The sequence below is a fragment of the Ptiloglossa arizonensis genome, chromosome 8, assembly GCF_051014685.1.
Source record: "Ptiloglossa arizonensis isolate GNS036 chromosome 8, iyPtiAriz1_principal, whole genome shotgun sequence".
Classification (NCBI taxonomy): domain Eukaryota; kingdom Metazoa; phylum Arthropoda; class Insecta; order Hymenoptera; family Colletidae; genus Ptiloglossa; species Ptiloglossa arizonensis.
In genome coordinates this window covers 11,630,585-11,656,566 of record NC_135055.1, presented here as the reverse complement: position 1 = coordinate 11,656,566, position 25,982 = coordinate 11,630,585, and the positions used below count along the sequence as shown (strand labels likewise).

The following is a 25,982-nucleotide window of genomic DNA, read 5'->3' as shown; positions in this document are numbered from 1 at the left end:
TTTTATTTTGATATTCACGAACATCTAAATATACTAGCGAAATAGGAAGAAGATTGAATTTGCAATTACAGAAAGATAATTATTTTTGCGCATGAATGCAGACGTAATCAAATTCGACCTCCATATTTGAAATTTCTGTTTCCGCCACTTGATTCCCGATCGACTTGAACTTAAAATCTTGTCCCGTTATCGGGACAATATTGCGGTTTCATATCACGTGATTTATGATACCCACTTGAATGGAGATAAAGTCGTTAATTATTTTTATTCGTGAAATTTTTCTTTAGTAATTTTTCAAAAGTATTGTTCGTCGAGGGAATAACGGTTGATATTAATTTTACAAACCTCCTGTATTGGGGGCTAACTGTTTGTCTTCCTTCTCTTCCGAATAAAACACCACGGTCCATCTGTCCAACAGCGATTCCTCGGCATCGATCACGTCTCGCAGTAAATTCAAAGGATCCTCGTCACCTGTGTAACCGGCACCCCAACACAGGACACGCGCAAGGTCGTTTCCTGTTCCCAAAGGAACGATGGCGCAAGCAGGTGAGGAACACTCGCTGTCCTGACCTACGTTGTCTAAACACTGCAGCACCCATCCTATTGTCCCATCCCCGCCACAAACCAAGATTTTGTAATCTTTTATGTGGCGGAAAACGTACAGTCTGCAATGCAATGAAACTCGGTACACTAATATGATACGATTCGTATACCAGTATTGTAGAAATTATGTAAAATATTACACCGAGATTTTGTAATCTCTTATACGGTGGAAAATATAGAGTCTGCAATGGATGAAACTTGGTATATTAATATGATACGATTCGTATACCAGTATTGTAGAAATTATGTAAAATATTACACCAAGATTTTGTAATCTTTTATACGGTGGAAAATATAGAGTCTGGAATGCAATGAAACTTGGTATACTAATATGATAGGATTCGTATACCAATATTGTAGAAATTATATAAAATATTACACCAATAATTCAATATATAGATAATAAGTAAAGTAGGTAATTAGTAGGTAAAAAGTATTTTGTGCTTGCAAATATTTGAAATGATTATTTGCAATCCAAACTGGTCATTCTCTTTTATACATTGAAAAATGCAAACTATTTCTACTATAATTTTACTCGTATTTTGAATCTTCGTTTACTTCACCGTATGATATTTATAAAATTTTGTGAAATAATAATAAATCGCAAAATAAATACTACATTCAAAAATGCGGATCAAATTTAAAATTTAACACAATAAGACCCTCAAACTGAACCATTTTATGCTTAATAGTTTGCATAATGTTTCAGACCCCAGTATTACACAACTTCTTTATGTTAAAGTCGTAGATTAAAGTAATGTTGCATAACATAGTGTAATAGGTTTAACTTGAAGCGTGCTCTAATCAAAGCAAAATTAATTAACATCTGAAGGATACCGAGAAGTTATCCCTCGGCTTATCATTTTTGAAATTATCAACAGTTACGCGGTTTCTGCTTCCCTAACAAAGAAATCTAACGTCTAACTTCGAAATGACTCAAGAAGTGCTCGAATCGGTGATAATTTAGATACGATTTTAGATAAGTTAAGTACGATTTAAGCAGAGTTGATAATTAATTGTACGAAATCTGATGCAATGTTGATCTTTCTTGTGAGGTACTGCTGCTCTTACGACAAACTGAAGGACTATAATCGAATCAAAATCAACTGACTGTTCAAGGCCACTGACGTGTTACTTCTACCAGACTAATTCGCTACTTTATGTTTCGTATCCTCGTGCAAATTTGCAAGCACGGGTCGTCTATCTTTGAAACAAAGAGATGAGATAGCAGAACATAAAAGTAGAAATAGTATAACATATATAAGTATAAGTATAATATATATCAAGTGTAACTGATAAGGGAAATTCGATACCCCAAAAATTCCAATTTTTGTTAAACCTTCCAGGAAACTTTTCAGTTTTTTGGGATGTAAACACACCTACTGTTATACTATATGTCTTGAAACGTATGGTAGATATAACAAAATTCTTACAATAAAAATGTACTGCATTTTATCCTCTATAAAACTATGGAATAAAATTCTTCAAAATTTATTATCTAAAAAATATTAAGGAAGAATCCAATTTTGAAGAATTTTGTTGCATGGTTTTATAAAGCAAAAAGAAACATTAAATATATATTGTAATAATTTTGTTCCATTTACCATACTTTACAAGATACATGTACAGGGTGTTCATTTGGAAAATTTAAATCTAAATATTTCAAAAACAATGGATTTTCGGGAAAAATGTTCAATATAAAAGTTTCTCGATTTCAAAAGGGAAATATAACTATTCTATTTGTATTTTATTTGTCCCTTGTGAGTATTGTAGATAAAATTACTATAAGATTAATGAGTAAGATTATCAAATGTATATTTTCAATTATATTAATAAAAACTATATATACTTTTACGGAAGAATTGCGCCTAAAAATTCAGTTAAGCGCTAATAGAACAATTTGAACGAATTGCATTATTATTTGTCTGTTACGTACCCAGGAAGTGGGCCTCCATTGTCGAGGTCGAACACTTGATACGGATTCAAAAGTTTACGAAAACTGGAGATCAACTGAAGTCCTTGACAACCACCAGATTTTACATTCACAAAGACGAGCAAAGGTTGCACCCCCGATGGGACCATGCTTGGCTCGATACTCGGCAACAGCATAACTGTAACGAGGAAAATATCGTATCGATTATTTCCTACACCGTGAAACATATATTAAATCGACCGATGGATGCGTGAAACAATACCTAAAAGATGTTTGTCCTCGTATTTTGATTCTCGTAATGTGTACAACGCCCTGACTGCCTTATTCGCGTCCTCGTAAATAATTACCATAGATCCGTACTCGTAATAGATGGGACCGATCGAGGAAAATTTGTTTTCTAGGAAAAATCGATACACCAATGATTAATTAAGAGTATCAACAACAGCTTTATCTTCGTTCGAAATTTCTCTCGTTTTGTCGTTCATTCAGAGTTGTTTACCTCTGCCTAAAAACTCGGTCAACATGTTTTCGTAACTTCTTTCAGAGAGATTTGGCGGCAGATTACCCACGAATAATGCTAAATTAGGTCCGTGGGGATCTTGTTTCAGCTGCAGGTAAAACCGCATCAACTCCATTTGCCTGATCGAGTCTTTCCCTAGCTGCTTGACAATTTGCCATGGTTTCTCGTCGCGAGTTAAAACTCTTTCGGTGACTGGACAAATGCAAGTAATTGTACGTGATTATTATATTGTCGCAATTAAAGAACGATAGAAATGAACGAATAAATCGGTGAGAATAATCAAAGAGATACTATCGGGATGTAACATACTCGATTGTGTCAGGATGTTGCGAATTTTACAATACCGACAACAACGGTATACGAATATACAAAAACGTGTGAAACAACAGTAAATTAGTATCCAATAGGGGACACTAATTTCACACAAAATACTATGAATAAAGCGAACTAAAATTCGTGATAAAGTTGAAAAGTTAGTGATATTTCGTGCGAAAATAAATCGAAAATGTAAATAAATTTTTTGTAACCTATCTAAAGCGTCTGTTCGTTCTTTGTTATTTCTAATTGCGTTGGTATTTGTGAACATTGTTGATTACCTGCTTCAATTAGTATTAACTAGCTAGAAGATAGTAAAATCGGTGTAAAATAGACACCACATCACCACCAATGTTTACAAACATCGAAACAAGTAGAAATGATAAATATTGGACGGACACACTGGTTAACTCGATCTCAGTCCGACAAATTTTTCAATTCAATTTTTTCAAAAACGAATCGCCGTGTAAAAAAATTTCATTTCATATTTTCGATTCATTCCTTCATACACAATCACCATCTTCCCTATTGTACCACAAATTTCGGGCCATCGCGTGAAAATATTAAGAACATATCTATTTCGTGATAACGTGGCCGCTGATTACGAAAACTGAAAACAGAACCAAGTGCATTGTGAATCGTCGTCGATCCAATGGACGTGAATCGTGTCGAAGTTAAAAAGTATCAGGGATAAAGGTGTAAATAGGCTGATCGAACGAATGATAAATTTACCACCGCGGTCCAAAAGAATTTCGCTGCATCTGTACTCTTCCGACCTGAAATTCTCCAAACCAAACTTCTGAAGCGATTCCTCGATCAAGTCCGCGACCGTTGTTGTTTCTGTGACAGGTACTATGCAAAATGACTCTGACACCTGCAGTTTGCCTGGATAGACGCGTACTTCTCCAGCTTGACTGTCCCTGTAATCAGGAAATCGAGCTCAGTTACGAGCGAAACGCTTTAAGGGGGTAGGTTTGGTTTGCAATTTTAAAAATATCAAACCTTTTTCAACTTTTCTTTCGAAAATGTATACACAGAGAATACATAATGACAAAGTGCTCATAAAAATTCGATATATCGACCAGATTAAATAAATTAGATTAATTTACATCTCGAAACAACATATTCAAACTAGTGTTCACGATATCTTCAATTGTAATTAACCGTTCGACTTGAAATACTGTAAAGATAAAGTACAGGCTTCTCTATGGTGGGAACTAGGATTAATTTTATTTATAAAAGACTTTCATTGTTATGCAGAATAGAGGCTTAAATTTCGGTGAAAAATCGAACTTTTTCTTTGAAAGTGCTGCAAGTTTGCAATTTTGATTATTTTTAAAATATTCTAGTTCAAAGAATCGGAAGAAGAATCAATCTTGTTGTTTTGGTTCGGAGAGATACAATTGTTTGAATTGTGAGCATCATCGAACAACTTATTTTGACGGGATAATATAAGTCGTGAACAATCGTCGAATGAACAATCATTAATACATGAAAAAGTGTAAACAAGTAGGCAAAGTACGTAGAAATATGTGTAGTGAATTTGTACTCGATAAGTGTGATATCAAAGATTTGATATGAAGATATTTAAAAGATCTTCTTTTAAAAATAAATGAGCAAGAACGACGTATTCCCTTGTGAGATCTCCAGCTGGAACTTACTTGAATCGTAAGAAGACTGCCGGACGTTTGCCTTCTTTGCGATTCAAGTTTAGAACTGGCGTTGAATCGCATAATTCGGTCTCTTCGGTAGCATAAAGGTCGGTGAGGTAAAAGTTGCCTGAATTGGACAAAAAAGAAGTCATTTTTAACTTTTCCCCGAATAAATTGCAACTACAATTAGGCGTGTTACGATTGAAAGAGAGTTTCTTCGTTTTAAAAAAATTAATATTTAAAATCTGTCTAATATACTTTCTAGTGGGTTCAATGGTAGATATTGAAATGAATTGTTGAACGTCTCCATTATTTGAACACCTACCGTGGGAAGAACAATTAATGAATCTTCACAACATTTTCACGAATACCTTGTTAATTATTAAGATCGTTAAAACTTATTAGATAGACTTAAAAGATAGGCATACTGTTATAAATAACTTAAAAGATAGGCATTTGATAAAAAAAATTGTCTCATCCGGTATAAAAGAAATGTACTTTCAAAAGTTTCACGATAACAGTGTGTCAATTGAACAAAGTGATCATAATCTTACGTAAATAAAATTTTTTCGAATAAATATCATAATTACTAATAGCAAAGCGTTCAAAATATGAGATTCTTAAAGAGGGTCATTTCATAATGTAAATGTGTTAATAAAATGTTTTTAAATCGTTGTTTAAATGTTTGTTGTCCAGAAATTCCAAGTTAAGGTGATCGAAGAAAATTACAGAATATCTTCTTTAACTGATTCCACACTGAAAGAGAAACATTTAATACAAAGCGTACGAGGAGGAATATTTCCACCGATATGAAATTATTCTGTTTGTAGTTGTCAGTTCGATCTTTACGTGGGAGTACAATATAATGGTTAACTGTGTCGTGGGTGTACATACACGTCTGACAGATTGAGTTCACATAAATGTTATCGATACCTGTGTACGTTTACAAATTTGATTTGTTACCAGAAACATAAATTTTCTAACGCGAGTGTTTCGTGGCACAGAATATTATTAACACGATAACTATAAATTTCAATACAATATTTGCTGGATATTGTGTTCAATTCTTGTACATGAATTTCTGGTAAAATCAAACATTTTTGATATCATTACTTTCATTTATATTCGATGCTTTTGCAAATATAAAATTAATAAAAAGAACAACTCGTAAGAAGGAAGTACAGGAATACAACTCTACTGGATTTATTAATATTAAGCGTATATGTTCTTTGTTTTGTTATCGTAACATGAAAGCTTGTACTATTGTAATTTACCTGTGGAGAAAATGAAGTAAATGTTGCGTTCAATTAACGACATTAAATCCAATCGATGCTCTTAACTCGAAAGGTTCAGTTTAAATATACCAAAACAGTTACCTGTATTTCGATCTACAGAAAACACATTCATGCACATACGTATACATGATACGTTGACCTTCGGATAACCATGAACAAGAAAATGTCACATTCAATCGAAAAAGCAAAACCGTGTGAAACTCGTGACACTTCGTTTAACACGTTTTCTGCAACCAACGAATTATTAGCAGAGAACCATGTTGCCAAAGGTTAACCGAAAGTCACGGGGTTGTATACGCAAGAATTAGTTTCTTCGTTAAATACAAGAGCACGAAAAAAAAATGTTGCAAAAATACTTTCCTAATTATAATATTTACTCTCTGAAACATTGTTTACGCATTATTAATAGCAATAAAGATACTTGAAACGTAAAAGTTGGATAAAATATTCTATATCGTAGCTTGCATTTTTTCGGGGCGAATTTTCTCGAACAATCGATGTTAATATCTTTAGTTAGTTTATACATTTCATTTTTGCTTTAAGAAGACTGGTCACTTGTGATATTCGTATAAAAATAATTTGTCTTACGTAAGTGCAAATTATTATTTTCTCAACCAGTTGCAAGACGATTTGTTTTTCGAAGTAATTTCTCAAGTTGCAAAAGAACCTCGATAATTGCAGGAAAATGTTGCAAGTATCGAGGTTCGTGCAACGATAGAGATAATATAGGCTGGTATAGGCATTCAATTTATGGTTTCTACTATTTATTACAGTACTGTCTCTCAGGTTGTCACAGCTCAAACTTCAGTCTGTGACAACTTAAGAAAGAACACTGTGCGTTCATCTCCAATTTAGTTGGTTAATTATACATCAAAAATTTGTAAACAAAGGTTTGAAATTTCTAGAATAAAATAAGAGAAAATTACTACGACCCTTTGACCACTATTGGTTACGAACGATCATTTTGCATGCAGAAGTCAGACAATATTTAGTAAAAAATAGTTTAATAACGTCTAAACCACCAGTAAATATATGACGAACTCGTACAATAAAGCCTTCAAATTGAATTCCAAGTAGAGCATAAACTATTTCTAAATTTCCAAAGGTTTCTTTTTACCCTCTTTCGTTAAAAATAACACGACCTCCGACGTTTCGAACCGAACGTGGATAACTGTTCAATATTTCTAAATTGGATATTGTAATAATATTTTATTTAACCGGGTCCACTAACGTTAAATAACGCGCACCGTTGTTTGAAAAGGTTGCTATTGGTCTACGTACTGGGATCTTTCGTAATGTGAAATGCACGAAGCGCCGAGGTGAGGACCTGTTCCGTGGTGGCTTGCCGAGGCACGCAGATCACGCGGAATATCCGCCGTCTGAGGGAATTGTTGCCGTCGTATACCTTGATCATCTCTATGGGAATACAGGAGATCGGTAAAAGTTCGACGATTGAGGGCCAGCCACATGAAACGTATTGAAATACCTTCGTCACCTCTATCTTTATCTTCTTTCTCCTTCGGTGAACGTGGATCACGACCGTGCCCCGTACCACCCTGCCCCGAATCGCCATTGTCACGGTATCTCGCGTCCCCGCTGCTGAACTCTTCCGATATGCTCCGCGCTGAAAAACGAAATCGTACGTCCGTCTTGTAACTCGCGTGGCTCCTGACATTCCGCACGCGTCGGCTCTGTACAGCACACCATCGAAACTCGGGTGTAAAAATGCATCGTCTCGTTTCATCAACTACCGTTAAAAGATGCAAGTATATTAACACGCTTGGCAACCATTACTCAGATAACATTAATGGTGTATGGTAAGAAAAGCATCTATAGTAGCTATCACACCTCCCCGGTGATGTTTTTACGGGATCGCTGGACACGGATATACATATGTATCGCGGGCCAACTTGCGCCCCGACTGGACCTTGACACCGCTGACACTATAATACTGCTATTATCAAAGCGCTAATATACCGAACTGATAGAGAAATTAATATCGTTGGTCTGGAGACGAAATCAACGTAACTTACATGTGGAGGAGCTTTGGAAATTTTAGTGCATAATTTTAACGAATCTCGTGTCCCGTGGCCGACGTCTCCGTCGATAACTGTCGTGTTCAATATCGACGATAGTCGTGTACGAACATTTGAACAGAATTTTCGGATCTTTGAACGCTAGGAAATATTGAATAGACATGCCATTGTTGGATACCTATTGTCTGCTTCGATCATCGATATTATGCACTAAACATTTCGGACACTCTACAAGGTGCAGATCTGTGCGTTCTATAACAATTGGTACCATATGAGATGTTAGTGAGAAGAAGAGGGGAAAGGGAGCACACACGTTACATATACTGGCGCTACAACGCAATCCTTTTTTTTTTCTTTTTTTTTTTTCAAACTTCCAAGAATAAGTGATACCTCTTACCATCGGGCACGATGGGTTTGCAGAACACACATGATAGGAAGGAGATTCATTCAGTAGCATTCTTGCGCTTCGTTTGCACTGCATAGTGGTGTGATAAGCGTCACGGAACTCTCATAGCATCCAGCGGGCTGAGTGTGACAGTACATGCACCGAAGCAACACATACACACATGCTAGAACGTAAATGTTAACAAAGTAACAAACATTCATAGAGACGATCGATAACGTGACGCGAGCTGCGGTCTCATTTTCGTGATCGTTCGATCGATCCTACGCTCGCTGAAATGTAAATTAATCGTTATTACGTTCCATCGGAAATTTCAGTGCGATTTACGCGACACGCGAATCTATCGGTCAACAAAATGGACGGTAGTTATTAACCTTTTGGAGACAGGCGTTTGGGGGTGCTCAGGACACTTTTTTCGGTTCGAACACTGGGAATAATCTCGTCGATATGTTGTGGAATTAATTATTCAAAAATGGTTGACACCGAAAAAAAAACTATGGCGCGGTAAGAAGATAGAAATAAATATTGCATAAGGTTTCTTCATTGCACAATTAAGGATGAGAAACAGAAACCTAGTCATCGTTACGATACCAAGTTTTCGTATTGAAACTGGCTTCTGTAGGTATCTCGTCTCCAAAATATTTTTAAAATGCTATTTATCCGATAAAATTAATAAAAATTATTTTTGTAAATAGAAAAGAGTATGTATTGTAATGAAACCAATTTATAACCTTTTAGTGTCCGAGTTGCTATTAAAACATGTTGAAAGATATTTTAAATAAAATCTATGTAAAAATATATGAGAATTTACCTACTGTTCCATTAAAAATTTTGTAGCTGCTGTCTGTTAATCACAATAACAATAACGATAGTAATAATAATAAAAATAGCACTAACGTCTTTATCACATTGTATAAAAAATACTTAGGTATAAATAGTTATGTAAAGGCAACGTGTGTATCACAGTAAATACAATAGAAAATGTAAAGAAATAAAATAAAAAATAATATTAATAATACTCGTGTAACGCAGAAGTACAAAAAAGAAATTTAAAAAGAGTATATTATTATACCTTTATATATATTTATACCTTTACTAGTTTCTTGCAAAATAGTGTGTAACACGGAGTTAGTAAAACAATTTGTGCATATTTATAATGCAATTCGTTATATGAAATAAACTTATAAAACGAATGAAATAATTCTCGCGTCAATATTATTTTCACGACAGTAACAAAACTGTCTCATCCAGACTAAAGGTTCTCCGTTTCCAAAGGGTCAATTTAAATCATAGTGATTAACGTTACTTTTTTGTAAAAAAGAACAGTTACTTTATCGTTTGCATGTACATGACGTACGGTTTAATAATAAACCCAAGATATCCGCGAAAATTTAATTCCACGCGTGTAGTACGCATTTGATATTAACTTTTCGTAACATTGCGTATACAACGAGGAATCGTCTGAAATTAAAAAAGTCAAAAACTGTGTCTGTTACGCACTCGGCGTTTTTTACATTTACAATGTGACATCTTTACCCTATTGGCTGTGTAGTAACATATAATTATTAAAAATTAATTTATCGGTGAGACGGTAATCTGTTTGTTATATGTATACGACAGAGATGAGATTCGTTTAAAAGTATGAATTTAAACGGACGAATGAAAATATTCGGTATAAAATGTATAATTAAGTAAAGTAATGATATAAAAACCAAGATTTTTGAAACACAATTTCATAAAGCGAGAGAGATCATTCAATATGTAGTATCACTAGAATTCGTTATAATTAAAGTTTATCGAAGTGTTCACAGTTTTGAAGAACCGAATTTTAATTTCGTTTATTTTATTCGATTAATTTTACTTGAATACATGGGTCGATTTCTCTAAGATCGATACTAAGCAATGATACCCATCTCTGGCGTGGTACGAACTTCCAATAGTTAAGAAAAATATGACCCTTGTACTTTTAAAATGGCGTAATACTGATTTAGAATGAACAGAATGGAAGAACAGTTCCATCACGTAATTACGTTATACTTTATTATAAATAGGTTGAAAATTATATATTGAAATTTTAAAAATAAACTTAAATAATACGTTGAATCAAATTGTGAAAACTTCACTGAGCTTATAGACAATTACAAAACTGTTATTAAATTACGAATTAGAATAAGCTTCTTCGATGTTTTTAATCAGCGTTACAAAACTATGAATCTCTTATACATAAATTGTTAGTATGTTAAAAAAGAGGTACACTTAATTGAAATTCAAATATGGATAACATTCGTGTTAATTTTTCAACGACTTGGGAATTTTGACAATTAACACTTTCATCGACTGTTTATATACTTTTTATATCCATTTACATACTTTTTGTACATGTTTAAGAAGAATATCAAATTACTATATAATGTATTCTGAAACAAGAAAGTATATAGATATAAATACCAATTAAAGTTACAAAGTAGTTGTCATTTTAAAAATAAAGGGGTCATATAACAAAAGCAAGCTCATTAATTGCAACACTTTGTCAAATAGAACAAAATTAATAGTTAAAAAAGCAGCGCTCTCAAATATATCTTTCTTCAAAAATAAAAATGGAATACATCCTTTTTAGAACAAATTGTAAACCCTTTCGGTATGACGTTGTCAAAAAGTATCATTGAATAACAATAACTTTCACATTCGTTTGAACACGAAATTATAATTATTAATGAGAAGTGAGTCTAAAAAGTATGATTGAACTTTTTTGTGATTTTATCATCGAATAAATTTCTTATTTCCATTTTTTCCATAAAAATATGTATTTGCTGGGACATTTGTAATTTAATTATTATTTTCACATTGGACATCACATTTTCACGTATAATTCAATTATAAATTGGAAATTATATTAAAATTGAAATAGTAATCTAAGTATCATGGTCATTTTTTAATCTATCGTTTCAGTAACAACAAATATAAAAGAAGCTTAAAGCTTTGAAGCCCTGATGAAGTTACTTTTAAACTCCAAAATTGAACAAATTACAAAAATTTCGAAATATACAAAGAATATTATTTTTTTAAATAACAACATAATATAATACTCTTTACTTTGTGCATCTAAATTGTTCCATATATTCTATCGTTTGAGAAAAGGAACCCTTCAAAGAGAATTCGAGTAGCAAACAAAAATAGCTTATTATTTATCAAAATACCTTCTATATATTCTATAATTTAAAAAATTTCCAAATTTTGGATCTCTCCTCATTAAATGAACAGATAAATACAGTTCAACAAATTAAACAAGATTCTTGATTCGCCATCAGTTCTTGTCATTTTTCCATAGATTCGTTTCTTTTAAATAATGTCAAATGTCACATCTTAGCTACGATATAGGTCTAAATGATAATCTAATCGTTTGATCTGGTCCCCATCAATCGTTTCTCCACGGTTAAGCAACCACCTAATAGATCTTGTTAAATTTATCGATATATACAGCAATCCCCGCTTTCAAGTGACAATTGTTACCCAAGAACGCTCTCGCAAGCGAAAGCGATCCTTATCGAGTGCCTAATTAAATTTCATCAACTAATGAAAATATTTTTATTTTTCATTACATCTTCTTGACGGTATTATCAATAGAATAGCAAAGTTTCTCCAATGAAACTGAATCCAAACATTTCCTCAGTCGAACTACGTTTAAATACATTTTCACCGTTAGAAACTCGCCAATTCATTGTCAATATCTCTAGCAAAAATAGAATGAAAAATATAAAAATTGTTCCTTTTCATTAGTGTTCGTCTCACTCGCTCTCGGTACTATCCTTATCTCTTTCTTTGTCAAAAGAAGAACAAAAAGAACTCGGTCTCGGGTTGAGCTAAAAATCGCTACCCACCCCGTATTCAAGCGAACTTGACACTAAGAATTACCGTACACGTTTCAAAAACCAAATTATCACTTACAATGCGCTATAATTCGCTGTTCCGTAATTCCTGAACCTAAACCGTAACGTTCGTTTTTATATACACGTGATATTTGCAAAGATTCGAGCATTCTGGATCGAAAGACAAATATCGATTAAAAGCACGAAGCATCGTCGCTCATACCGAAAGGGTGTAGAAAAAAGCGGCATCCTGTAGTGATCTTCGTTTCCACGGTCAATGTTGAAAGATCAGAGAGAAGTAAATAGCGTGGTATAGTGACGAAAGTAAAAAAGAAAAGTTAAAAAGCGAAAGAGACAGACAGAGGAAGCGTAATGTACAAAGAACAATTAATCACTACGGCAAGTTCCGTTCGTACCGTTCGGTTCGCGCTAACATCTCAACATCGATTATGCTCACACAAGACGAATGTCAGATGATGGTAATATTCTAGATACCTCGAACATAAGGAGGGGAAGCATGACAATTTCCATGGCAGCTACGTGGCAAAACTAGTGAAAGGCGCCTCAAAGCTTCGGCTAGGCGGCCTGCAGCCCCAATTTGTTCACTCTCAGCGAAATCGAATTGCTCTCCGATGTTATCTTCAAATAGAAGCAAATGGTAGACCGAGCTTTTTATACGGTTACCATTACAAGTCTGATCTCTACACAATTTTCCCTTCCGTTTTCGATTACAGTTACACACAACGCGGGTGCCTGCGATTTAATCGTAGACACGTGAATTCCGCGTCTCCCAACACAGGTGATTTCAATGCGTGTTCTCGCTTTTAATCCACGATAAATCAAATCATTTTTAACTGCCGGGGAAAAAAAAAAAATTACACGATAGAACATTGTTAACGGTGCACGAATTGAAAGGTAAATTTTAACGAAAGTAACCTTTTGATCGTGTCCATTTTAATACGTAAACCGATAGTTGTTAATTGTTTTCTCGGTGGTCGTACATTGATGAACAGACGATATCGATCTTTGAGAATACGAATTTCTGTAACCTCGGAGTCACGCTCGGTGTTACAGACGGTTATAATTATACTTCCGTTTCTCGTGACTTTTTCCTTTTCCGTGACCACGATCTATATCTGTATTGATATTTCTTAACCCTTTCGGAGCAAAGACCAAAGCGCTCGACACGCGTCGTGTTGCTGAATACGGTCGTGTGCATTGCACCGTTTCTGTGATATATACTTTCAAGTATCTAGCTATAGCACCGAAAGGGTCGAGATAAAAATTGCGTATATATGTATATATTTTTCGGTTATATTTAATAAGCAACGTGAAAGAACCGACGTAAAAGTATTCCATCGTATTATAACAATCTCGCGAATAGAAGCGATTGTCAACGTATTCAAATGTTAAATTTGTTTGCAAAATACTTCTAAAAGAAACGTCCAATCAAGTCACGGTATACTACTTTTCTCGTCATTGTTCCGCGCGAGGAAAAATATTTATTAATCATTTACAATAAAGAGAAGTTTGCTCGAGTTTCTATCAGAATGTTACTCTTCGACGCGATATACTTAATCAATACGATCACTTGCCAATAAACATAACGATCTGTTAATTTGCACGTTGAATAGAAAGAATTAACGGATAAATATTCAAACTTTTTGACTTTCAACGATTTAATTGTTTGAACGAAAAAACGATTCGGTACCAGCCATTGCGTTGATGACAAAAAGGAAAGTATAAACTACGTTAAAAAAAACCAAAAAGGTTCGCTATGAAAACGTGAACCTGTATTGTATCATCGACAAACGTGTAATTGGCGTGCTAACACTTAAATCGCAAACACTCAGTATGGTGAGGTGACACACGACACCACGAACTTTTATTTTAATCGTCATTCACTATATTCTAGACACAATAATCGTCAAAAAGTTTTCTCTTCCTTCTATTAAAAAAAAAAAAAAAAAAAAAAAAAAAATAAAAGTAAAATAGACACTATAAAAGCTTAGAACTCCGTGCTCGTTTCATATTCAGCGAGTGCTTAACCGATACCTTTTTAATTCTAGATCTATTACATTAACAATTTAATTACGCATACTACCGAGTTTCTTGTTCTTAAATAGTATCGCTGGTCACAGTTTTCGTAAATTACATCGACTCTCCTGTGTATTCACCGGGAACTCCGTGTAATAGTAATTGTCAAGCAACATGAATCGATGTAATAATCGTAAATGTAATTACGCCTATTAAGTGCACATCGATGATAGCGATTAATAACAGCGACAGCCACAGAAGCTATAATGTTCACAAATATACGCAAACTAGATACTCTGGTCGCAAACTTGTTTTCGAGAAATCGAAAGGTATATTGCAGTGAAAGGTACGTTTACCAGCAATTCTGATGGTAACTTAAGCACGTCATTCAAAGTGTTATGTAAATATTAACTGTTGTCCGTTCGATATGAAAACAAAGGGCGGTTAAAGAAATATCCACGTGATCAGGGATCGGCCAGGAATCATTCTAAATTGTATCGTGTTTGACACAGTTGCGATAAAAATTTGTAGAAACTTCCCTGGAAATTGTGTGGAAAAATATTACGTAATTTTCTGTTCCTTTTGGAGAGATACTTTAGCTCTAATTCTCTAATGGAAGCTCCGCTATTAGTATTTTTAATTATATGTCGCGTTTCTTTTCTTTTCGTGTTTCGACTCATTATGCGTCACTACGTGTCGACACAGCTGACCAGTGGGGATTACGTGGTAATAATCCGTTGTTTATTACAAAGTGAAAGAAAGATCAGCTGTAATCAGCAGTGTTAAGGAGACGTGGTGCGACGAATAAATAAAAAGAGAACAACGTTGTGTAATTTTTACACAGTCGTGAACCGTACGAAATTCGATCGAACAAGATTCTTTCTAAAATCGATCTTTCTTTCTCCCAAGAATACATTCGCTTCCTATTTTCATCGAACGGGCAATAGTGTTCGCAAATTTGATCTCCGCACACGTGTGACTAATTTCAAGTGTCTGAACTGTGCGAATTGAAATTTCGTAACATTTGTCCGTTTGAAGGTAACAACAATTTTGTCTTCGTTATAACGTTACGTATTTAACGAATTACTTTCACCGATTAGTTTCAGTAATAAACGCTTCGATTCTAACGAGAACCTAAAAGCAAAAAATCGAAACGCATTCTGAGCGCATTGACTACTTCCCTATCTTTGTTATTTATCGCTACGAGCATACTTCTGAACGTGAGAACTAATAATAAATATAACGCGAAGCCATCGATTCGATCAACAATAATAAATGTAAACGGTTTGTAAGATCACACGTAATTTTTGTCTTATTTTAATCGTCAATACCGAGCCGCTTACCGTTTATACGAATGCATACAAATGCATACGATGCATACGATGCACTCGCACTCGATGCTTGAGCTCGCTTCGTAAATTTGCGAATTTTCGAAGATCGAGACTAAACGATTGAAATTCGTACGCTATTCGATAACAACCATATTGGAATTAACTTTTATCGACGCGTAAGAACATTATCTTACCGAAATACTAAACAAAATCATATTTTATTTCGAATATATGATAATAAGTGATGTTCTATGCTGTTCATATGCAACATCGTTGTAATATTGTCAGTAATTTATAGTAGCCGACACTTTGGCAAGAAGATGAACGATTTGAACGTGTTTTGCGATTCAAACTTGTTATTGTGAAATCAAAGGTTTGCAAACTATCTTTAAAAAATAAATAGACGATTTTATTCGACTATGGTTCATTTTTAGTTGTTGTATTTTGATACCTCGTTACATCAAATTCGTGTCACAAGGGACTTTACTTAGGCGTCCAGGAGTCCATTTTGTACTCCTTGAAAATATATTCCAGAACATTGAAATTTAAGAGATACGAATTTAAAGCCAATCTTACACTCAAGGGATGAAAGAACCCCTTGATGGTATAAAATTATCATTCTGCGAACGACTAGTTTTATCTCGATAATTTGTACACATTTGCATTTTAGGAAATATACGGATCACACTAATCGCTATTTAAAAAAAATATTCATATATTATGAATTTCAGAAACGATGGCAAGAGCAGACGATCGACAACAATGAAAGGAGCGAAAACGACTATTATTTTAAACAAATGTGCTTGATTTCGACTATTGTCGAAATATTCAATAGTCGAACTTCCAAAATATTTGAAACTCACCGAGTTGAAATTCATCGTTTGCAAAATAATAACTTTCGAACTTCGAATGACAATTTCAATCCTTTAAATTTGACAAATTCCAATTCTTCTGCCTGTGAGTAAAAATTAAAATTCTCTTTAATCGTAGACGAGCTTATCTTTTTATTTGACAATCTTAAATATCGTCACATTTTTAACTCTACGTTGAATTCTCTTCGTCGATACGAGCTGAAATTATAGAAAAAAAGAAATACATTCGTATGAAATTTCACAATTATCGTATCGTCGACGAGGATCCAATATAGTGTTGAAAACATTAAGATTGGCAAATGAAGGATTTGCTCGTTCACGTTTAAAGAGAATTTCCACCCTTGAATTCCAATACAAGCACGAATAAAAAGAAATGCGCGTCTCTTGAGCAATTCGTGCTCGAGAACATACTTTCGAAGCAAAGTTACGTATCGTCGGGCAATTGTCAAATTCACGGTTTCATGTGCCTCCCTTCGGCACGTGAAAAGCTGAGAGTGCGAGATAACTGCAATACAGTTGAATAATAATCACTAGAGAAAGGTATTTGCAGGAAATTAGAGAGACCTCGACAGAAAACTCGAGTGACGTGGAAACACAAAAGAGACTCATGACAGAAACAAGTTCGAGAGTTACAAAAAAAAAAAAAAAAGAAAAAAAAATGAAACACGAATGGGAGTTCTTGTTTTATTCAACAGATTGAACATAGCATGCTCTGAAGGAGGTAACACGTATATATTATAAAATTGAGCGGTGTTCTCACACGCGTACTAAACATCATGCAAAAGATTTACGTCTAAAAAAAGTCGATAATATCGATACTCTTTTTCTTTTTTTTTTCTTTGCAGCTGACTCCGATACAGATAATGGAAATTATCTTATATATTTCGTCCTCCCGTTACCTCGTGATATAAGATAATAAACATTATCGTTCGCGGAGAGACTTGTCCTAGCAACTCGAAGTATTGTATTCATTTTCTACGAATACGTTCCTAGACTTGTAGAAATTAGCGATCGGATGAAAAGACGAGAAATCGATGAATATTGCGTAAAAATTAAGGAGAGATTTCTATTTGCATATGAGAAACACACAGAACGTGAATGTTCTAACTAAATTTAACATATCTTGCTAACGTTGCTATGAGCACAGACGTTTACGCATCGAGTACAATCTGATCTTTGTACGACAGTGTTTGTTAATTTTTGAAACGATACAAATCGAATATTAACAACGTGACGATTCGTTAAAGAACTTGGAAAATTGTACACGTTAATATCGAGAAGCTCGATCGCCTATGAAACTCGAAACACTCGAATGGAGCCATTATTTGTTATCTGAGTTTAATATACTTAATATCATCGATATTTTAAGATTAGATTTTAAATATTTACACGATCGGAAGACTTCCTCGAATTTTTCGACACCTCGTGAAAACGTTAACACTTTATTAATGTCCAACGACGAAACGGTAGAAAATAATAAAAAATATCAATTCAATCGAATACGTAGCTTTAACGGGCATAATTCATTTTCTACTTGAAATTTTGTAACGATATGTGGGTTCTCCTCGGGTGAATAAAATAAAAACGAACCGAAATGAAATTATGTTACAGACAAAACGAACTTTTCGATGATACGTTGCGAATGTAAACGCGACGAATGCAAATATAAAAACTTACATGAGATTGGGGCAATGCATTTACATATTTACGTTAAGATAACAATTTACACGTAAGAACACCAGAGAAAATATTAATCGTTTTTATTTTCCTTCTTTTTACATCTACCTTTCCAATCTTCGTTATTTTCTTTAATTAATCGCGTTTTCTCTGTTCAAGTAAGAACATTCAGTTTTGATTGAGCATAAGTTTCCTACGAGTATAACTCTGACATATTTGAGAGTTTGTAAAAAACATTTTAAACGCATTGTTTTGTTGTAAAATTTCATCGATACAACGATTATTACCGATAACAATCTTTCGTCTCGTGTAAATTTGTATAGTTACCTTTTATTACGTTTGAATCGAAATCATAAAAAAATTCGTTTATCTCGGACATATTTCATATTTTATTTTAAAATAATATTCGAATTAATGCATATTTTATGATTCCGTTATAACGAAGAAGACCCAAATTTGTGCTCGAAACATTCACGAAGAAACAAAGCGTGCTAAAGCTACATATTTAATTATTTCGTTTCGAAGTATTAGAAATAATATACACTATACGTAAATATTAATTTCATTTCGATAACTAACGTGTGTTTCACGATTTCTTTGAAAACATTTCGAAATAAAACGTGTTTAAAATTGTCAGTTGAGAGTTGAAAAGCGCAAATCTATTTGATCTCTTTTGTCAGAAATCAAACAATATATACGATGAATCAATTAAACGTATAAAAAGACTTACCTAATATAAGTTTCACAGTCATTCGTGTTCAAGATGTAAGATGCTTTGTCTAGTCAAATGTTACTTTTATTTATAGCGAATGTTCGATATATCCGTCGTCCATTTCAACACACGTTTTGGCACGAGTTTTCAGAAATTGTTATACTCGATCATCGATGTTGATCTTGTTGACCTTGTTTCCCAAAAACAATGTTGAATTCGATGCTTCAACTTCTCCAAGCCACGAAACAGTATCATATACATCAATAAGTCACCTTAAAATTCTTTGAGGTCGTAGAAAATTCAAAAAAACATAAAATATATTTCCTATTACTTCAGAATTAAATATTAAAATATTCTATCCGTATATAAAAAATATATTTGCATAATAATTATTATTACGAATTAAACTACAATAGTTTGAAGATTGAATTAGTGGAATTGATTAGTGAAATTGATTAGTGGAATTCATAGTTGTATTTATAGATTTGATGAAACTCGGGGTCGTTAATAATTTCTTCTTACGAGGAAGTTAATAATCTAATCTTATTAGAAAGAAAATTTAAGAAGCCTGCTATACTCTGTAATTTCTGTAAATAATGCACTGAATTTTTCCAGCCAAATATTGCCATTGCAATTTGAAGACGACAATCACAACGTCGAATAGTAAAATAAGACCAGTCTTGCAAGTTATCTTTGTTTTTGTAAAACGAAAAAGAAATGTTAACAAATTCTAATTTTAATGTAAGTTATATGTCAAGGATTTTTCCACTTGAAACATTTAAAAAAAAAAGTATTTCTTGCATAAAATACCTCACGATTTTGTAACGTGAGACAAAAAGCATAATAACTGTCCAAAGTGTCGTAATTTTGTTAATTGCTCGTAAAATGGCTTAAAAACATAAAATAATCAAATGAATCCAGATGAAACCATATGGTAAATAGTGATGTCGATTTTTCATAATATATCACAGATTAAGGCCTCGTAAATAAAAATCCAACATTTTATCATTTAGAAATTACATTCTTGTCGTTTCAACGAATACCACCCAATCGATCCTCCTAAAATTTCACTCTCGACAATCCTACTCGAGAAACAAACCAAACGACGTATAGATTTGCGCTGTCTTTGCGACACAACTTTGAACACGTTACATTTTCAAATTGTTCAATCTCGTACGAAACGATCGAATTGTTCTCATCGTACCTTTTTCGTTTGCGTGAAAAAATACGTAGGTAGGTTCCGTTGAGAAAAAAAAAGAAGAAAAATGCTCGACTGGCAATTATTTAAGAAAACAACGATTCTCGTCACGTTATGGGCCCCTTGGAATCGAACGTTTCCTTTCTCGAACTATTTTTTCGTATCATCGAAAACAACGGGAGATATCTGCGATTCCGGTCTCAGGTGACTCACCCTGTATATTTACAGTTTATGTACATGTATGCGAACGTAATTTCATTCCACTACTTGGTATATCCGGTCACGTGTTACGCATTCCCTAATCGATAGTTTATATGTTTATTTGCACAATAGACACTTACGGCAGGAATACTCACGCGCCAGGACTTCTTTTCGACGTACTTGTACTCCGATGATCGCCTCCATTGGAACCTCCGTACGCGGAATACTGACTGCATGAGGTGGTAGGTAGATTGGTTCCAAGTTCCCAAAGGTGCATTCTTGCGGGATATTTTTATAACAGTAAGAGTGCGACTGTAATCAGAGAATCGCGACGTGAACCGTTAGTAACGCAAGAAACGGAGTAAAATCTAACCGAACGAAACAAGTATGGCGTCATCGTAAAGGTTTCCGATTCTTCTTGCATTTCGTCCTGGATTGGCTTTAGTTTCATTGGAAAGTTAAGAAATGGTATAATGTGGTACAGTATCGTGATAAATATTATATAATTATTACAAATATCATCGTGCGAGAATACCATTATTAAAGTATGTATATAAATATAAGGAGACAGTTCAAGTATACAATTAGAGAATTAGTGGACTGAAAAATATTGTACGTATATTCAACGATAGAGAGGAAATTCTTTTTATTTTTTTTTTTGTAATAATAAGATCGTTAATGAAGATCAGATTTCTTACACAGACGCGATAAGGGGTGGTATGTGCCTTTTGAAAAAATCGATTTTTTATATGTTCTTCAGAAACGAAGTTTTGAGAACATGCTTCTAAAATATTATATTGAAATTTATGTATATAATCAACAGAAATATGAAATTTTTGATTTTCTTGAAATTTTCAAGGAATATATTTTTAAACTATCCATGAATAATGTATTTTCTGCAAATGCTTTCATTTTTATTTTTTCTCGAAAAACCGACGGAGAGATCTGCAATAATCAACATTCATCCTTTGAAAGTTCGTCATTTTATTGTAATTGAAAAATGTAAATATTTACGATAGTGGCGAACTATGATATTGTACTTAAAAAATTCATTTTCTATACTCTTCCAAATTTGTCGATACAATTTCTTTTAGAAATACTCCAACATGTGAACATTTTCTTGAAAATAAATTTTATCAGCTAGAGTTAATAGATCGCTAATAGAATTCCAACACTCGACTCGTTTCTTTAACGATAGATAGCAAGTATGTATATTTTCATTAATTGCGCAAGCAATCTTTAGTAACAAACAAATTAGTCTCAATGAGGTTACTGATTGCTCGCAAAACCAGAGAAAATATACATACCTATTATTTATCATGCTTGGTACCTAAAGCAAAACAGACTAAACATTTTGCTATTTTCAATGGTTTAATCATTCTGATGTATGTATATAACTCCTAAAGTATTGCACGAAAAAGGAAAGATTAGTTACGATTTGAGAAGAATGCGATACGACGAAGAAAGTAGAACGTGTATAATATTGAATAATTTCTACCTAATCGCAGACATACTAACTAACTACAACTTACTAACTGATCCAATACGATTCGTCAGTCCATTCAGGACTGATTTTTCTTTCTCCCTACAATACATTCGACTTTGCACACATTTCAAAAAATGTCAATTTTCAACGTTTCGTTAAGATCCTTTTAAATATACAACATCGTACCGAATATAATTAAATAATTTACCAAAACCGGTAAAATATTTTACGAAATATTTTACGAAATATTTTACATCTAAAAATCATGAACAGAACGCACGTGAAATGCGGGTTCGATTGTTAAATATCACGTAAGCTATTGTTTACGTAAATGGTTGAACATAGATTTAATATTCTTTGGTTCTCTACTTACTTGACAAGTTTCATTTAACTCGGTGTGTAACACTTTACGTGGTTCTTTTGTAAAGTAAGTATTAGACAATAAAAGATATCAACGTTGTGATAAAAAGAACCTTTCTTTCTATTTAAGGGTTACCCTCCTCTGAAGGGACACTGAAAAACTATAACTGTCCAAAAACCTTAACATTCTATTACGTGTATCGACAAGGCACATCCGTGATGCGTTCCCTCTGATTTTAATGAAACTTTTCGCCAAAAATAATAGATACATATTTTCTTCTTTTTCAATAACGATAATTCACCGACACTAACTTCAAAACTATTGGATAAAGTAGGAAATATTTTAAATACATACCGTACGGTTATTTATGAAAAATAACACGATGTACACATCGGTAAAAGGCAGTTAATAAAAATATCAAAAACTCACCTGTAAAACAGTGTCTTCAACGTTACATATGTATCTAAGAGATTTCTAAAATTACCCGTATTACGTTGCTAATTGTACAAAATGCAAATACTCTCTGCTAATTGAGAATTCAGAATAAAATCAATTCGCTGTACGCTCTTTTCAAAATTGTTTAACAAAATTATTTCCCCGAAGAGACCACAAAGATTTTACTTTAAGAAACATCCTTGTGTCTCCAATAATTTCAAAGGTAACATTAAAAGGGGGTAAATAAAATTATTTCCCCGAAGAAACCACAAGGATATTATTTTAAGAAACATCCTTGTGTCTCCAATAATTTCAAAGGTAACATTGGAAGGGGGTAAATAAAATTATTTCCCCGAAGAAACCACAAGGATATTATTTTAAGAAACATCCTTGTGTCTCCAATAATTTCAAAGGTAACATTAAAAGGGGGTAAATAAAATTATTTCCCCGAAGAAACAACAAAGATTCTATTTTAAGAAACATCCTTGTATCTCCAATAATTTCAAAGGTAACATTAGAATGGGGGTAAAAGTTTGGAGTTTCGTCCCTTAAGTTACCGCTGTTAAAAAGAAAGATATCCCTTATTTTTAACCGCTGTGGAAACCTGTAAAGTTTCATCAAAACTTGAAAACGGGGAGGAGGCACTTTACGGATATTCCTTACGAGTACACACGAGACGATATTGCAATTTAAAGAGAAATATTACCGTCATGCCGCACCACTCGCAACGAAACCCGGAAAAGCACTCGGCAGAAAAACAGTTTTTCTTGCATACAGCACATTTCGAACTGCTGGGAAGATTGCCTTCTCGCCAGTGATGAGTGTGTTTTACCTGCGCCAAGTCTTTCCCAGGTAAGTACGTAGCGTTTTCTTTACAGTCTGCCACGGCAAAATCCTGGCACTCCGTGTGCACTAAGTACTCGCATACTGAAATCAAAATTGTCACAAATCAGTATCTGTAGATACTTGTTCCTCTAGAAGTTATTAAGTAAATATCGGAACATTTTTTCAAGATCGATACTACGTTTGAAAATAATGAAAAAGGTTCGTATACCGTGTATGGTGTGTGTTGTGTATTGTGTGTGTATGATGTTTAATTTTTTAAGCTACGTCCACCTAATTCACTACGTCATCCCTACGTCATGACCGTTTCTAATTGGAAGGGTAGAATTAAAAAAAAATCCAATATGTAAATTCGAAGAGAGAATTGAAAATTAGATCGAAAGGAGAAAGAAATTTTATTACGTTCGAATAATTTAATACGCAACAGAATATTTAAAAAAAAGTTTTGCTCAGTGTAATTAAAAACAATAGGTACACGTATAAGTTGTATTTTTCTAAAGTTTCGTTTAAAATTGATTGCACGTATCTATAATAAATAAAACAATATAATATAAAGCGCAATTGAGCAAAGATTTGAATAATTAACGAAGATATAAATCAATAGACTTAAAAGTACCCCAATGTCTGAATATTGTAGTAAGTGTAATTGAAATAATTTATAAACAGTATGGATGAAATTGATATGTGTTGTCCAAGAATGTTGCTATTGTACGCTTGAACTTTGTAGCCAGATTATATATACATATAACAATAGCTAATATATAACAGATTATATAATTATAGTATGTGTTGTATGTTTAGCAAACACTCTTTAAATTCTTGGATTTTTTGTTATTTTTACTTCTTATTTTATTTTTGTTACTCGATTGATACTTTAGTTCCCTGAGCATGATAATATTTGGTCTTTTGTATCAAGAGAGAAGGAAAGAATTAATTTTTCCTTCCAAAAAATGAATATTGGCGCGAGATTCTTACAAATCGGTTTAAAACATAAATTAATTCGAATGTCCCATGACTAAAGCCCTGGAAAATAAGGCGTACAGCTGTCTAAAAATCCCAAGTTACAGTATATTGCAAGTAATAAACCTGCACCGTGTCGTGAGCTTATTTTCTGCTATAACGAAAGTTTATAAGCCACGTGTGTATACAAACTTTTTTCATTATTTTGATACATAGAATCGATCCCGTAAAAATGTCCCACATTTTTGTGAACACCCTGTACAGGGTGGGGCATGCAACTGGAACTTCGATAACTCCGTAAGTATTGATTTTAGCCAAAATTGGTTCAGACGAGTATACGGTTCGAAGTGAGCCGTGTAATGTATTATTCCAATCCATTTTATCGCTTATAGTTATCAAGATTTCAAGATCATTTTCAGTATTTTGAATGGAAATTAAATTTTTGTTCCGTAATAATATTTCGTAGACGGTATTGGAATAAATTCAATTATGTTCAACAATCTATTGAAACTTAATTGTTTGTTACAATAGCTTGTGGTAGCCAGGATGAAAAGATAAATTGTAAATAATTGTAAGTCAGTGTAAAAAATATTCGTACAATACTTCATTGCAACAAAGATATTGTAGAACTTTGTTTATTAAGAAAACTTTAACAAATAAAAATATATATATATTTTCAGAAGTTTGCAGAACAATGGTCAAAAAAAGATACAATGTCTATGTCTGTTGTGAAAATATTATCAAACATCCACAAACTGGTGCAAATATATGTGTAATAAATATTCGTTCGATTAAATTTAAATATTTTAATATTCTGTGGGGTTTTTTGTGATTTTGTTATAGCTTGAAATCGTCGTGGTATGGTATTACCAAATTATTTGTCATTGTATTGGCAATTTTATAACATTCTTCCAAAAGTGTCCTCCTTAAATCACATTTAACGAAAACATTGTCAGAACGTATTTTTCGTTTCAAGTATTCCCACATATGTTCAATAAGGTTTATGCCTGGTCATTGTGGCGGTGTTTTCAAATGTTTTGTAACATTGCATAAGATCCACGCTCGAGTATTACTGGCACAATACTTCGAGTCGTTATCTTGCAAGAGAGTAAAATTATCTTTCGAATCAAATTTTTCTGCACCCTGGTGAAGATTATTTTTCAAAATATCGATGTACATTTTGTGGTTTATAGTGACGTCGATAAAACGAAGAGAACCAACACCAACAGTACTCAGACGTTTCCAA

The 25,982-nt window shown here is 33.4% G+C and overlaps 1 protein-coding gene across 10 annotated transcripts in view; it reads right to left on the bottom strand.

The window, feature by feature from the left end:
* LOC143149796 (diacylglycerol kinase theta) overlaps window positions 1-25,982 on the bottom strand; it is a 48,474-nt gene that overhangs the window by 9,015 nt on the left and 13,477 nt on the right. For 3 of the 10 annotated variants that reach the window (XM_076317435.1, XM_076317434.1, XM_076317443.1), the window contains exons 4-14: window positions 23,640-23,860; window positions 20,792-20,963; window positions 13,119-13,262; window positions 7,805-7,942; window positions 7,600-7,734; window positions 5,033-5,150; window positions 4,104-4,291; window positions 3,036-3,248; window positions 2,799-2,933; window positions 2,540-2,714; window positions 346-665 (exon numbers count right to left, since the gene is read on the bottom strand). In XM_076317435.1, the coding sequence (XP_076173550.1) occupies window positions 346-665; window positions 2,540-2,714; window positions 2,799-2,933; window positions 3,036-3,248; window positions 4,104-4,291; window positions 5,033-5,150; window positions 7,600-7,734; window positions 7,805-7,942; window positions 13,119-13,262; window positions 20,792-20,963; window positions 23,640-23,860 (1,959 nt within the window). The remainder of the gene's footprint in view (window positions 1-345; window positions 666-2,539; window positions 2,715-2,798; window positions 2,934-3,035; window positions 3,249-4,103; window positions 4,292-5,032; window positions 5,151-7,599; window positions 7,735-7,804; window positions 7,943-13,118; window positions 13,263-20,791; window positions 20,964-23,639; window positions 23,861-25,982) is intronic. The other 7 variants (XM_076317444.1, XM_076317439.1, XM_076317437.1 and 4 more) reach the window with 6 other exon arrangements.